This window comes from Branchiostoma lanceolatum, chromosome 15, assembly GCF_035083965.1.
Source record: "Branchiostoma lanceolatum isolate klBraLanc5 chromosome 15, klBraLanc5.hap2, whole genome shotgun sequence".
NCBI lineage: Eukaryota > Metazoa > Chordata > Leptocardii > Amphioxiformes > Branchiostomatidae > Branchiostoma > Branchiostoma lanceolatum.
Window position 1 is genome coordinate 1,016,871 of NC_089736.1, and position 14,865 is coordinate 1,031,735.

The 14,865-nt window shown below is 40.6% G+C and overlaps 1 protein-coding gene across 1 annotated transcript in view; it reads right to left on the minus strand.

Annotated features, from left to right (window-relative positions):
* Positions 1-14,865, minus strand: part of LOC136420990 (titin-like) — a 93,142-nt gene that overhangs the window by 28,923 nt on the left and 49,354 nt on the right. The window contains exons 35-49 of the mRNA XM_066408133.1: positions 14,531-14,616; positions 13,316-13,488; positions 12,787-12,841; positions 11,710-11,892; positions 10,827-10,963; positions 8,717-8,872; positions 7,799-8,139; positions 5,764-5,896; positions 5,143-5,305; positions 4,128-4,334; positions 2,976-3,190; positions 2,429-2,572; positions 1,838-1,925; positions 919-1,102; positions 192-375 (exon numbers count right to left, since the gene is read on the minus strand). Of these exons, the coding sequence (XP_066264230.1) occupies positions 192-375; positions 919-1,102; positions 1,838-1,925; positions 2,429-2,572; positions 2,976-3,190; positions 4,128-4,334; positions 5,143-5,305; positions 5,764-5,896; positions 7,799-8,139; positions 8,717-8,872; positions 10,827-10,963; positions 11,710-11,892; positions 12,787-12,841; positions 13,316-13,488; positions 14,531-14,616 (2,449 nt within the window). The remainder of the gene's footprint in view (positions 1-191; positions 376-918; positions 1,103-1,837; positions 1,926-2,428; positions 2,573-2,975; positions 3,191-4,127; positions 4,335-5,142; positions 5,306-5,763; positions 5,897-7,798; positions 8,140-8,716; positions 8,873-10,826; positions 10,964-11,709; positions 11,893-12,786; positions 12,842-13,315; positions 13,489-14,530; positions 14,617-14,865) is intronic.

The window sequence follows — 14,865 nt, forward strand, 5'->3', positions numbered from 1 at the left end:
TCAATGCAGTATATCGCCATTGTGTTTTATGTTTAAGAGATGTTAAAATATCTAAAAAATAACACCGAGTCTTATTTTTGGGAGGAGTCTTGAAGATTGTATATAACAAGCATTGCTTTAATTTAGGACATAATATTATGATGTGTGTCATATTTAATGTTAAAACATCTAAGAAGAGAACTGAGTCTTACTCTTTGGAGGAGTCTTAAGGATGGTCCTGTAGTCCTCCTTGAGCTGCACCTCAAGGGGCACGACCGTCTCGGCGGTGCCCTGGCTGTTCTCAGCCACGACCTTGACCTCACCGGCATACAGCGTCTTAGCCTCCGGGATCTCGAAGTGGAAAATTCCGTCGTACCACACACGGAAGCGCTTGCTCTGTGAGGTAAAACATTCCACTCTTTAGCATGGAGTAATCTTTGGAAGGATAGTGACATCGTATATCAACATAATGCAACCCTAACTTTTCGCTAATGCTCTGTGATGGAAAATATACAAGGATCCTTGAATATGAATCTTTTATAGGTTCATCAGGAACTTTTCAATGGCATGAAACGAAGCTCTGTCAAGGCAAGAAGAAGGTGATAAAAAGTTTTCAAAACTGTACATTGACCAGTCTCAAAGTCCTTCTACAGCAACAGCTTCCTGCCACAGACTGCCAACTTGAGACTGACGGACTGCTAAAGTTTGGAACTCTCTCCCTGACAACTGTTTCCCTCCCTTATACAACCTACAAGCCTTTGATACAAATGTTCACTGTTGTCCCCAAGCATAATCATCTCCACCTTCCATATACTTCGTTCAATGCCTACATACATGTAGAATTCCTATATTAAAGTGGCCCTACATACATGTAGAATTCCTATATTAAAGTGGCCTTGCATTGAACAAACCTGTTAATAGAAAAAAAGGGTGACTGACCTTCCTGATGATGGTTCCGTTGAGGTACCAGCGTACTTTGGGCTGGGGGTGGCCTGTGATGCGGCAGTGGAACTTGGCCTGTTCGCCCTCCACCACGCGGCAGCCCTCCGGCGGCATCACGATCTCTGGTGGAGCCTTCTCGAACTCTGGCTCTGCCTCGTCTACGTATGTACGCATGGTTGACCTGGGGGGAGGAGCACAAAATTGTCTTATCTTTAAAGCACTTAACAACTGAGAAAACAGGGCAATAGATGAATTACAGTAACTGTTATTTTTGAAAATCTATCAGATTCTGAAGAATTTCTTTTGTATAAAAAAATATATGAATAGGTAGTATTACTGTCACACAGTGTCAATTTTAAATCATTTTCACATAGCTTCTAGGCAGGATTCAACATACTACTTATTAATTATAATATTTTCAAAACATTGTTTTTTGATAGAGTTAAAGGCAAAGTTACTGAATGGTGCAGGTATGCAGAAGAAAGTATTGCCAGCAGGGCTAGCCATTTGTAATAGCAACAGGCTAGTTGAGCAGCCCTGGCTGTGCGTGCTGAACAGCCAAACCAATAAACAAAAATAAAAATATTTCAAGATGTGTTGTCAGTAACCCTTGCCAAACTGTTGTCTAATGTAGCATTAATGCCAGGAATGCATGTACATATGCAGTAGTACTAATGCTTGGTTAGTGCACACTGCCATGGTAATTTCATGGTAATTATGGCTGTCCAAATACCAGTCCCTCAATGTCCTAGCAGCCATGGACAGGGGTGTATGCTGGTATTAATGCTCTGTTCCAAAGGGAGCAGAGGGAATCCAGCATTAATGCCCAATGTGCTCCGCTAAGGAGCGTGTAGTGCGGCATTAATGCTACATTAGACAACAGTTTGGCAAGGGAAAACAACTGATCAGAACTCACTCTCTGAGCCTCCTTTCGTACTCTGTGAGTTTGCTGATGCCCCGCATCCCCTCAGGCAGCTGGGTCTCCTCAATCTTCCCAGGAACGTCTGAAAAGGAGTTTAATGTCGTTAGGAAAACAATTATACAACTTAGATGAACATTCATGCTACCATATGAAGTAGTAGTATCCAGTATTAGATTGTACTGCTGCAGGGTTCCCTGAAACTTAATGATTATCAACAAGTACTTGCTTCTTCTTTAAGGTCTAATAAATTCGCCCTCTACAGATATATAAGAATAGACTGGTTAAAAGTAAGGATTATCCCAAATCTAAATGTTTAGTATGAAACTATCATGACCTGTATGGCTGATGGCTGGATTGTAAAGCCTTAGATGCCCTTCTTTGTTAAACAATTATAGTAATTATCATTCTAGAGATGAGTTACATTTTTTCGGAAAGTCAAAAACTGTGTAAAATTGTTTCTTCAATTAACTTAATGGCAGGATTCAACTTAAAACTATTTTCAAAACATTGTTTTCTGATGGAGTAAAAGGCAAAGCTACTGAATAGTGCTTCTAGGCAAACATAAGAAAGACAGAAGGAGCTGACCTTTGACCACCAGGCGAGAGGAAGTCTCGGCGTCTCCGTGCTGGTTGGTTGCGCGGCAGCTGATGATACCGGTGTCGCGTGGATACGCCACCAGGTAGTCCATGCTCACGAAACCAAACTCGTTCACATACTGCAAACGGTTGGCTGGGAGGGAAAATGAATTTTTTTGGTCTTAAGTCCACAGTAAAACCTAACATCAAGCAGCTACAATTGTCAACCAATAATTCAAAATTATACCTCCTTTACATCATCCAACAACAAGAAAACTGATTTGAATTCGAAATGAATTGAAATATATTCCTCATGCTATGTACCAACACAGATGAGCTTTCATGCTAATGAAAGTGTTTTTCTTATAAATTTTCTCCCTACCAAGAATTTGCTATTAACTTATAACCATTCTTTAAAGTCTATAACTATTCCTCACCAGCTTTGAAGGGCCAACAGACATCTCATAGCTTGGTACATGTAATCTATTTAAACTACTTATCATTAACTACATCAGTCCTTTCTTTTTATAGTGATCTTAAAGCTTTCTTTTCCCTACCTGCTTCGATGGGCTGCCCGTTGTTGAGCCACTCCACCTTCATGTTGGGGTCTCCGATGGGGACCAGGCGGCACTCAAAGTGGGCGCGGCCCATTCCCTCCAGGTTCACAGGGCTGATCTTGGTCTTAAAGACGGGACGCTGCTTACGCAACTTGTCGTACAGGTCCTCTTCGTCTACAGCCTCCTCGCCAAACTTGGAGATGGCTGTCACCTCCCTGTGAGGAGAACAGGAATTATTCCGTCAGAAAATATAGTTTTTATGTTATAAAGCTTCTTGTTTTTAAAGGCGCTGTTTCATGAGGCCACCAAATTTCTCCATGTTAACGGACAAAAAGAAAACTACTCTCCTCTTAACATCACAAAACCCACACATTATAGAAAAAGTGGGATCATTCATCTTCCACTGTCTCGGAAAAAAGAAGTCAAACCCAAATAAGATAGAATTTAGTGTTTGTATTTAGACTTAGTCTAGAATAGTCACATGCTGTATTGTTAATATATTGTCTGTCCGTCCTTTCATGTTACATGTACTTGCAATTAGCCTACGGGCAAGAACTTGCAATAAACTATATATATTAACACAAAATTCTACCTATCAATAATAATAACCATGGACTATATAATTCTTGTCCAGTCAGGCAAAAAAAGGACCTGGTTTGGGACCTGACTAACTAGATTCAGCACAAGTCTCCAATCTTCACGATTTTCTTTGAGATGATCATGCCATGTCCTGTCCTAAGGGTACGAAATTACACAATTACTGTTAGTTTTGTAGTAGTTGGTATAATCAGACCCTAACCCTTCAGAATCTTTCCTCTCGGACTCTTAGAATAAAATCAAACAAGTAAACTCACTCTCTCTTGAACTCTGCGGTTCTCTTGGACTTTCCTCTTATTAGAGTGTCCGTTTTTATGTTGATCTTCTAGTTAAGTACAATGTTTTAAACTCTGAGAATAAACTGAATTGGTGTGGCTTATAGAATAAAATCAAACAGATAATCTTACTCTCTCTTGAACTCTGCGGTTCTCTTAGACTCCCCTCTTATTATGAGTCTGTTTTCATGTTGATCTTCTAGTTAAGCATAATGTTTTAAACTCTGAGAACAAAGTTTAGATTGAATCGGTGTAGCTTGCACAATAAAATCAAACTCACTCTCTCTTGAACTCTGCGGTTCTCTTAGACTTGGCGACGACCAGCCTCTGCGGCGGCTCGGCCTTCTTGAATGTGGGGACCACAGTCAGCTTGCAGCGGGTTGCCACGGTACCGGCGCTGTTAAACGCCACGGCCGTGTACCAGCCGTCATCCTCTTTGTCGGTAATGTCGAAAATCAGGGACACCAGCCCGTCCTGGTTCGTCATTCTGGGCGGGGAGAATTAACACGTTGATCAGTAACTGACCAGCATACTCTTCAACTTTTTGTACAGACAATGCCTTAGAATATAAGATATCCACCGTTAATTAAGCAAATTTTTGTTTAATCAAGCACCTTAAACCTTTCAAAAAAGTTCAAACTTAAAGATTAAAAAGAACAAAATCAATACAGTACACTTAGTTATACCACACTTGATGATCTTTTCAATCACCAAAGGCATATAATCTATCTTTTTTTAGAAATCAGGGGAAAAAGCATTTGATTTGCGTAGCCTTCTAATTTGACACTTACAAATATAAACTTTCTCATTGTTTTAAACCTGATAACCTTTTGTGTGAAATGACACCTTGTAAACAATTGCTTTTTCATCTCTTAAACTTTACATGGTAAAATCTAATAAAAAGATAAACAAATATCTACAGTACATTACTTATTATTATTACACATTTTTTCATCAAATGTACATAGGCAGAGAGAACACAGCTGCGTTCCCTCTGAATTGAGTACCATTTGTTACAGATTTCATTAAAATCATCATCAATGTACAAAGACAAAATTGATACAAAGCTGTTAGAAAATTCACAACATTACTTCAAGTCAAGTCAAGTGGAAAACTGAATGTTCAGGACCCGGAAGGTAAGTTGTTGTACAGCCTGATGGCGCAATGCAGGAAGGATTGCTGCAGTCTCTTAGTTCCGGCATAGGGAACAGTGATGTTGTGACTGTTCCTTAGTGTTCTTCCTGTGGCAGAGTGTCTTTGAGCAGGAACCAGAACAAACAACAAACAGTGCTAACCTGAGCCCAGGTCTCTCTGTGATGGTGTATCCGTCCTTCTGCCAGGCGATCTGCGGGTAGGGTACGCCGTGGATGCGAGTGCGCATCTCTGCAGGCAGCCCCTCCTGAACCTGCACGTTCTGGATACGCTGCAGGAACTCTGGCCGCTCTCCGATAACTCGGGCTGGAACAACGACAACAAGCTTTAATTTATATTCATGTACCCCAGGGGGCCAAATTTATTGTTGTTCTACATGTACATCTAAATATATAGTCTACACGTCTCTTTTCTTAAAACATGTGTAAATGAAGTCATATGGTTCATGGATGATGGTTGTTAATTGTTCATTAAAATGTAGATTAGCTGCAAATGATTAAACAGCCTTAACACAGATATACTTTTTGGTGCTAGAAACCTCCTTAAGTTTCAAGTCGATACCGACAATTGCTATTCTATTATTTCTCAGGCAACCTAAGATATGATGATAATAACTATAGGTTAATGTCTTAAATGTCTTTCTGACCAAGAGAAAAAGGTGAATATCACTGGCATCACCCTAACAGACTTCCTAACAGCTTAACGGTTCCTATTAATGAATCTCTATTAAGGAATAACATAAACACATTAGAGTATATACTTACGGACAACGTTGAGTCTGACAGTGAACGAAGCCTTGCCGGCGCGGTTCACAGCGACGCACGTGTACTCGCCAGAGTCGTCCGGGGTCGCGGGGATGATCAGCAGGGAGCGGATGCCTCCCTCATTCACCACAGCCTGGAGCGCAGTGGGAAAAGTAATGAGCACTCTCAGACGCAGTGAGATTAGACAAGAAGTCCCTAATATTCAAATTAGCAGGAAGGTTAGGAGAGAGTAACAGTGAGCAAGGGAGGATGGCAGAAAGTACTTTCAGATGCAGTGAGATTAGACACATTTAAGAACAGTCTGTAAATAATATTTAAGTGAGTGGGAAAGTTAGAAAAGGGTGTAACCGGGGGTTCAGCACCAAGGACAGGTGAAAGAAAATATTTGACTGGCACATTTTTCAATCAAAAAGAGAATGTTTTCAGTGACATTTTTTGTTACATCGGCTACTGTTATACAAACATAAGATTCTGTTAGCATAAAATCTGTTGTAAAATGTTGGCAACATTAGAGGATGAATCATGACAATGAATTTCAGGTTTCATAGCCATGGAAGTGACCGTTTCATCACTTGTCTGAACCATGAACAGTTCACACCTTCAGCTGGCCATGGATGTAATCACTAACCCTGTAGTGTTACAGGCAGACTGAGATGTTAAGTACTGTATATAAACACTTGTGTGAATGTTGCCACACAAAGTATGATGATCATCATTGGTAGATTGATAGACTGGTAGTTGTAAAACAGTTAATATGTTTTCCTTTGTGTGAATGTGGCACACAAAAGACTGGTAATGATGATCATGCCTGGTTCATTTTTAATTTGACTTCAGTAAAGACCAGATCAGAATCTGATTCTGCAGCAAAAATCATCACCGAGAGGTTTTAGTAAAAAAACACAGTCATGCATCATTTGAAGCTTCACCAAATGGTCCTAATTTCAATCAGAAAAATTGAGCACAAAGTTAGGGAAAAGGTATCATTAGAAGTTGTCACTGTCTACTGTAACACTTGATATGTTTTGACAAAAACGTATTCTAACTTTTCCTATTCTAAAGTATGTTTTGCATTTTGAACTCCACTTCACTAAGGAAAAGTTTCTGCAGGGTTGGCTTCTACAAGATTATGGCGCAAAGTTCAAGGGGTAAGGGTCAGGGGTCCTTTTCAAGTTCATACCGCAGGTTCAATAGAGTTTCATCAAGAAACTCAGAGAGTTTGTTTGAATCATGACCAGGATTGAAGAGTTTACAGCATTTTATCAGCGGTTGCCTAGCATTGCAGGTCAGGGGTCACAAAAGCAGGGGTTCAGGGGTTAAAGGTCGTGTCACTGTGGTTCATAAACCGCAGGTTCATGAGGGATGTTTCTTCAGGAAACTCAGAGACTCCTTTGAATCACAACCACAAATGTAGCTTACAGTACGTCTCACTTTTTCTTTTTCTCTCAAAATTTGTGGCTACATGTATTATGAAAGGGAATTTCTTCTCAAAATTCTTGCAAAAGCTCACAAGTTAGTAAAAAAAAAGCAAACTACACGTATCTTGCAGTGTGTGGGGTGGTCAAAGCTGGCACTCATGTGCATGAAATCTTCATTCCCCAAAATTCCCCCCAGGGTGCCCAAACAGCCCAGCGTACCTTGTGTGTGGCGTCGTCTTGTACAGGTTAAGGTTAGGTTATACATGTAGGTACTAAACAGCCCAGCGTACATTGTGTGTGAAGTCGTCTTGTACAGGTTAAGGTTAGGTTATACATGTAGGTACTAAACAGCCCAGCGTACCTTGTGTGTGAAGTCGTCTTGTACAGGTTAAGGTTAGGTTATACATGTAGGTACTAAACAGCCCAGCGTACCTTGTGTGTGGCGTCGTCTTGTACAGGTTGTCTGTTCAGACAGAATCTGGTAAATGACTTTTTTTCCTAAATATCAATCAGAATGTATTGCTGTATATCGGGTTGCCAAGCCTGCAGCACCTATTTGAGCTGGAAAGATTGGAGCAACACAACATTTCTAACCCCAAAGGTTCCCCAGATGAACGTACCTTGTGTGTGGCGTCGTCTTGTACAGGTTGCCCATTCAGGAACCACTGGATGTCGGGAGGCGGGCGGCCGGAGACCTTCAGGTCGAACCTCGCCATCTGACCCTCGATGACCTCCAGGTCCTCGGGGCGCTGTACAATCTGCGGGCGGAAGTGCTTCTCCTTCACGCCGGGGTCTGTCGTGTCGCGGCGGGGAGAGCGGGAACGGGACCGGGGTCCGCGCTCGGGGCTCTGCCCACTTTTCTTGGCCTCCAGGTACTCGCCGTACCCCTCCATCGAGATCTTGGACTCGATGATGCGGGCCTCGGCAATGCCTGGATGATGGGTGATCATTTTATTAATGTCTAATGAAAATGAAAATGTAAATGAAAATGAAAAGAAAAGATAATCTCTATTGATTAAAACCACAATAATCATGAAAATTCAAAATACATAACTTAGAACAAACGACTACTATACAATAGGTAAAAACTTCAAAACTAAACAATATAGAAAATTCAGCCCTGCAAATCAAGCCTTTATCAAGAAGTGAACAATTTCCTACTTCCAGCAATTTAAGTCTATAGACATGTGAATGGTTTTGGGTGAATTTGGTCCACCTCTTGACAATCTCTATCTACAGTAAAGTATACTGCCACAAACACAGATGAATTCCATGTCACGGTAATATTGTCCAAAATCATTGCAATTCTAGAACTAGAATTTGAAAAAGCTCACCTGTTCACAGTCATGGATCTACAATTAAAGTATACTACAACCAACTCAGATGAACTTTTTTTTAAAGCTATGGTAATCTCATTTTGCTGACTTGCTTGGCGTGTCAGTCCAGCTTTATATAGTCTACAGCGCAATTCAGGCAACCATTTCAAGGCTCAATACTGAAAAAATAAAAACTTGAAGGGAAAACATCATCTCACTGACCTGCTTGGCGAGTCAGTCCGGCTGCGCTCGGCTTGACGACAGCCTCGCCCTCAGTCTCGGATGCAGAGAACTTCTCCTCCATCTCCGTAACCAGGGAGATGCGCTGGGCCTTCTTGGCCTTCTCCTCCTCCTGGACCAGCCACATCTCGTACTCAGCTGGGGGAACAACACACGTCTTTAGGTTTCTCAAGAACTTTCCAAGATTACACATACACCTACAACATAGGTATTAAGGTTTCTCAAGAACTTTCCAAGATTACAAATACACATCTGCATTCAGATTCACATCTTGTACTCAGCTGAAGGAACAAGATGTGTCTTAAGGTTTCTCAAGAACTTCTAAGTACTTTCATTTTGACTTTCAAGAGTTGCTAAAAGAAATGTCAAGCAGTCAAGCTAATTGTGGATCTAAATAAAGTCAGGTCAGCCAAAGACTCACAAGCAAGATAATAAAATCGAAAGAAACTATTATTGACATGCTTTCTCACTATAAGTTACTAGTATATCAGGTCTTTGAAGTCTCAAATACATAAAAAGAAATGAATACACAAAATAATGGAGGAATCAACTGCTTCCATCCCATGCTTTATTTATCATTGCATATACATGCTGTGACTGTATAATAGAGTTTTGTTCTACAAAAGTTGACGCTGTTGCTCTCATAGTAGCGATAAAGCTTCTTCACCCTTTTACAGGCTCAGAGTCACAACAATGAATCACCGAGCAAAATGTTGCATCAAGGAGGGAAAGGCAAAAATAAAACAGACAGGATATATACATGCAAGTTAGTGGTGTCTCTAAAACATTTTCACTAACTCTTAACTTCTAATTCAGACTTTTAGGTAAATGCAACAGCTCATAATAAAAGGGTTGATATTTTGTTTTACTGAAAGTGCCTCAATATAATGGCATGCACTGTATCAAGACTATATGCATGTAAAACTAGATATAATGAAGTATAAGACAAAATCCAGACACATGTACAACAAGTTAGAGCAAATTAGAATTTGTATCCTTTTCCAAAATAATGCATTACGTAATGTGGACCTACTGCTATTCTGGTGGAAGGCATTTCAGTGCCATTAACATTTCAGATGAATCATTCGAGATTCCTTTAAGACATGGACTCAAGTCTCCTACAACACATACATCTTAGTGTTTCTTTTGTACTTTCCAAGACTACAGATACCCATGTTGATAAAGGTTAGACATTCAGGTAATAAGATATGCCAAGAAACAGTTACTTTCTCACTATAAGTTATATCAGTATTATGCAGTTTCAAATACATTAATGCAAAATCAACTCATGCTTTGGTCCCATACACATACAAAATGTACATATTTGGAGTTTTGTTCTACGAAAGTTGACGCTGTTGCTCTCATAGTAGCGATAAAGATTCTGCACCCTTTTAGAAGCTCAGATCTTGATGGTAGTCAACGATGAATCACAGAGCAAAACGTTGCATCAAGGAGGAAAGGCAGAAATAAACCAGTCAGGGTACATACATACATGCATGCAGGTTAGTGGTGTTTCTAAGATATTTTTACTGACTCTTAGGCCACACCAATTTAATTTCTTGGTTAATGGATTTTTATTTTCAAAAAAAAAATTTTTTTCATTATTTTTTTTAAAAAATTTTTTTTTGGGGGGAAAATAAAAATCCATTGACCAAGAAATTGAATTGGTGTGGCCTTATTTTCTAAAAAAACTTTTGGGTGAATGGCTCATAATTAAAGAAGGGATATTTTGTTTGCCATGCACTGTATCAACGGAGTGGCTGTCCACCACATAGCCTGGATACTAGACCTTTCGCGCGATGCGATGATAACCCCTTTTGGGCGGAGAAGACCTAGTAGTAGGGATAGAGTTGGCACCCGGGAGCGCTTGGCAGCGGAACCCTGATTTCTATCGCGCTAGCCCCGCGCGAGAGATAATTTAGTGGGCCGTGTGCTATCTGTGGCGGCGGCGCGCCGAAGGATTAGCGCTAGGAGCGCGGTGGTCTGGCACCCAGGCTATCCACCACAGTGTCGGCCACCACAGGCAGACCCAGTCTGAACTATACATCTTGAGATTCTTTCAAGACACAAACTCTTCCTTTAAGACCCGTACCTTCAGTCATGAGGCGAGCCTTCTGTGTGGCCTGTCCGGAGGGGCTGCCGGCCGTGACCGCGTATTCTCCGCAGTCTTCCGGCAGCAGTAGGGAGATCGACAACATAGCGTAGCCCATCTCGTAAGATATTTGGTGTCTGGGGGGACGAGAAAAAAACAAACTCTGTCAAAAAAGGTATCTTAGATCCAGGCATAGCCCATCTCCTAACTTATCTGGTGTCTGGGGGACAAGGGAGGGACAAACGCTATTCAACTAACCATTCCAAATCCAGAGAGATACATGACTTTGTATACATCTCGTAAGAAATTTGGTGTCTGAGGGCATGAGGGAGAAACAAACACCATTCAACAAACCATCTTAGATCCAGGTTAGAGATAGACAGTATAACCACGGTATAACAACTGTCTCACAACTAGTGTGGCATCTGGGGGAATATGGAAAGAAGACTTGTAACTCGAAACTGTACACTTTTGAGTAACAAATAAACCCATTATTATTATCATAATTTTCGAAATAGGGAGCAAACTAACTCAACTTCAATTAAGGAAAGACATGATTATGAAATCACAAAGCAATGAAAATTCAACATTTTCCAATATAGAAATCTGCAGTCAAGCTGGTGAATATATAGCCTTGCCTTCTTTAGATTTGTTAAAGCATTATAGCGAGCAGTAAAACTATTCTTGTAACTACATTTCATTACTCTAAGACGCATACAGATTTCTTTAAGATGCATACGGATTCCTTTGAGATGCATACCTGTCTTCTTTAGATTTGTTGAAACATTGTAGCTAGCAGTAAAAGCATCATAACTACATCTTATGACTCTAAGACATATACAGATTACTTTAAGATGCATACAGATTCTTTTAAGATGCGTACCTGACACCAGATTCAATCTTTATTCCGTTGAAAGTCCAGGAGATTTCGGGGCGGGGGTTTCCGTCCACCGGAATCTTGAAGATCACGGTCTGACCTTCGACATACTTGCAGGGCATGAGCCGGGCCGTGAAGGTCGGCTTGGAGATGCCCTTTGTACTATCTACTACAAAATCATGTGGTCCCCTGCGGAGAGAAACAAAGGAGTTCAGGGAAGTGCAGACATGTTTAATGGATATCTTGATACTTCAGTTTGTACTGGTGAGGGTTAAACATCCAGGTAATGAGATACACAATACAAAAGATACTCAAGCTATTGGATAAGGCTTGTAAACAGTCAGACTTTTCAAACAGCATCCGCTATCTTTCCTCATTGACTCTGTCACTCAGTCACTGACAAAAGATGCTATCTGAAGTGTCTGAATGTTTGAAAATCTGTTCCATACAGTTGCTTGACTAACTTTTCTATTGTGCAGATGCCCTTGGTACTATCTACCACAAAATCATGTGGTCCCATGGGGGTACAAAAATACACAAGTTCAGGACGATGCAACAATGTAGAATATGCGTTGATGAAGGTTAGACACGCCAAATCCAGATACGCCAAATGACAATTGCTCAAGCAACTGAATAGAATGCTGAAACAGACGTTTCAAAATTTTATCCAGTTGCTTGAGCAACTGTCATTTGGCGTAATGTTGAATATGACAATTGCAGACACTGTACAATTTGAAATTGTTAAGTACAGCATATAGTGATCAGAAAGAGTCTTAGTATGATCTGAAAGAGTTGAAACATTGTTTTTCAAGTACTAGAGTTTGTTCTTGATTAAATTAGTGTGAAGAAAGAGGTGATGGTATTGTCCCAACATCATGCACAGGTGGGTTTTTTTTTTTTTTTTTTTAACGAACGCGCTCAGTGCAAGGCCATAGGGGGCCACTCATCTAAGCACTGAACTAATTCTTACTGTAGCAGCATCTCTTCACCCTAGGTCAGAAATATCAATGCTCGAGACAAGCATTGACTTCACTAAAGATGCTACGACTACTCTGGAAAGTACGGCTGATGTGTGGTACTTACTCTTCGACTTTTGGTGGCGGTGGTGGGGGAGGTGGCACCTCGATGCCCACTGCAGCTGTAGAGGAGAGAAAACAGGAGTGTTACAGATAATACACACTAATGTACCTCCCAGTAAACAACCTCACAGACATTTGTACCTTAGGAGCATTCTGTGACAGACCATTTCATTTTCTCAAGAAAAAATTGCATCTCACCAAGGTATAGTCCGCAGACTCTGTTCTCAAGTTAATATTAATTAATTTAGCGTTATCTTTTAAAATCCCAGAACTAACATATGACAATGCTTTGGGCTTAAACAAAGGTTGTACTCCATAAGGGTCTAGCATTTGTTTCACACAGATAATCAAACCGAAAAACAGCCCAGGGAAGTTGTTACAGCAGACAAGAGCAACAAGATATGATGATGAGCAGACAAATATGGAGCCACTCTAAAACTTGTATTTGATTGTTTATGCGTTTAGCGCGGTGCATGTGAATTTTTACTTGTTTGTTTTTTGTTTATTGTTTACTTGTTTGTTGTAAGACTTACCGTTGATGTTGAGATAGCAGTAGCATGACCTGCTGCCGGCCTCGTTGAGCGCGGTGCAGGTGAACTTCCCGGCATCGTCGATGAACACCTCCGATATCACCAGCCTGGCGACGTCACCCTCCTGGGAGATGGTGAAGTCTGGAGAGCTCTCGATCTCGGCGCCTTCGCGGAACCTGACGAAAACAAACAAATAAAGTTTTCTTCTTAGCCCACATCAACCAAAGAGGCAATGGCCTAGTGGATAGAGTGTTTGCCTTGCATACGGTAGGTCGTGAGTTCGAACCCCGGCCTGGTCATACCAAAGACTTTAAAAATGGTACATACTGCTTTCTCTGCTTTGCGCTCAGCATGTGGGAAAGAGTATGGTAGTTAAACACATACCACTACCAGTGGACTAGCCCCCTGCTGTAGTGATGAAGTTGTGTGGCCCAGGGCTACCGAAACGGAGATGGGCACCGCCTTACGCACCGTCTGGTGCGGGGAGGACTTTAACCACATCAACTTAATTTGAGAGATGATCCACAAAATTGGCAGTTTGGGGCAATTTTGGGTCATTTTGTGACAGCATGAAAGCTTCAAGCTAAATACAGAAGAACTTTAGCGCACGACAATTGTACATGGTACAAAGTATGGCAAGAATTCTTAACATAGTACAAAATAGAAGTATAGAATAAAACTTAACATCCTAATTACTAATACAATAAGGGCTAGCATACATTTTTGATATAGTGTTATAATCAAGTGGGGCTAATCATTGGTTTCGGTACTTTTTCTAATGATAAAGCAGTCGTTTAAATATTTACCTATTTTTGCATTACATGTAACAGGGAAATGGCAGTTAGCCCATACAGTCCTAATTACAAACTTAATGATACCATACACTGGAATTCTTACATGAGTGTGTAAAGAATAACATTTTTAATAAAGACATTGCGCTACTCCCTCAAACGTAGTCTTTGCTAAACTGAGCTTTGAAAGCCCAAAGCCATATAAAAAGATGAGATGAGATGTATCTTATTGGTTTGTCGCAGTTTACATACATTGAATTAAAAAACCAATGTACAGTACGTTCACAAGTTACACTGCTGCCGGCGTACATATAATCTTATTCGTATATAAAATCTGGTACTGTAAAACACATAATAGACAATATTGTTTCTCAAAAAAAAAAAAAAAAAAAAAGGAAAGATGTGAAGAAAGACAATTTGTACGTACCACTTGACATGTGGCTGCGGCTCGCCCAGAACGATGCACTCAAATATAACACATTCCCCTTCCTCTGCTGTGATGTCAGACAGGGCCTGGGGGGAACACACATCACAAGAACGGTTAACATAACAAGCTTTGGACGTTGTTACTCAGACAGATAATGATACAAAACCTCAGCGTAAAGTTTCATATGTGTTGGTAGAAATCATTCTAATGCAAGGATGAACTGTACTTTCCAACATACCGGTAATTCATTGAAAATTGGGGTAAGTCTAGTCCAAGTTTTGTATTGGAAATATCTGTTCAACTCTGCTTCTGAATGGTACAATATATGTACATGT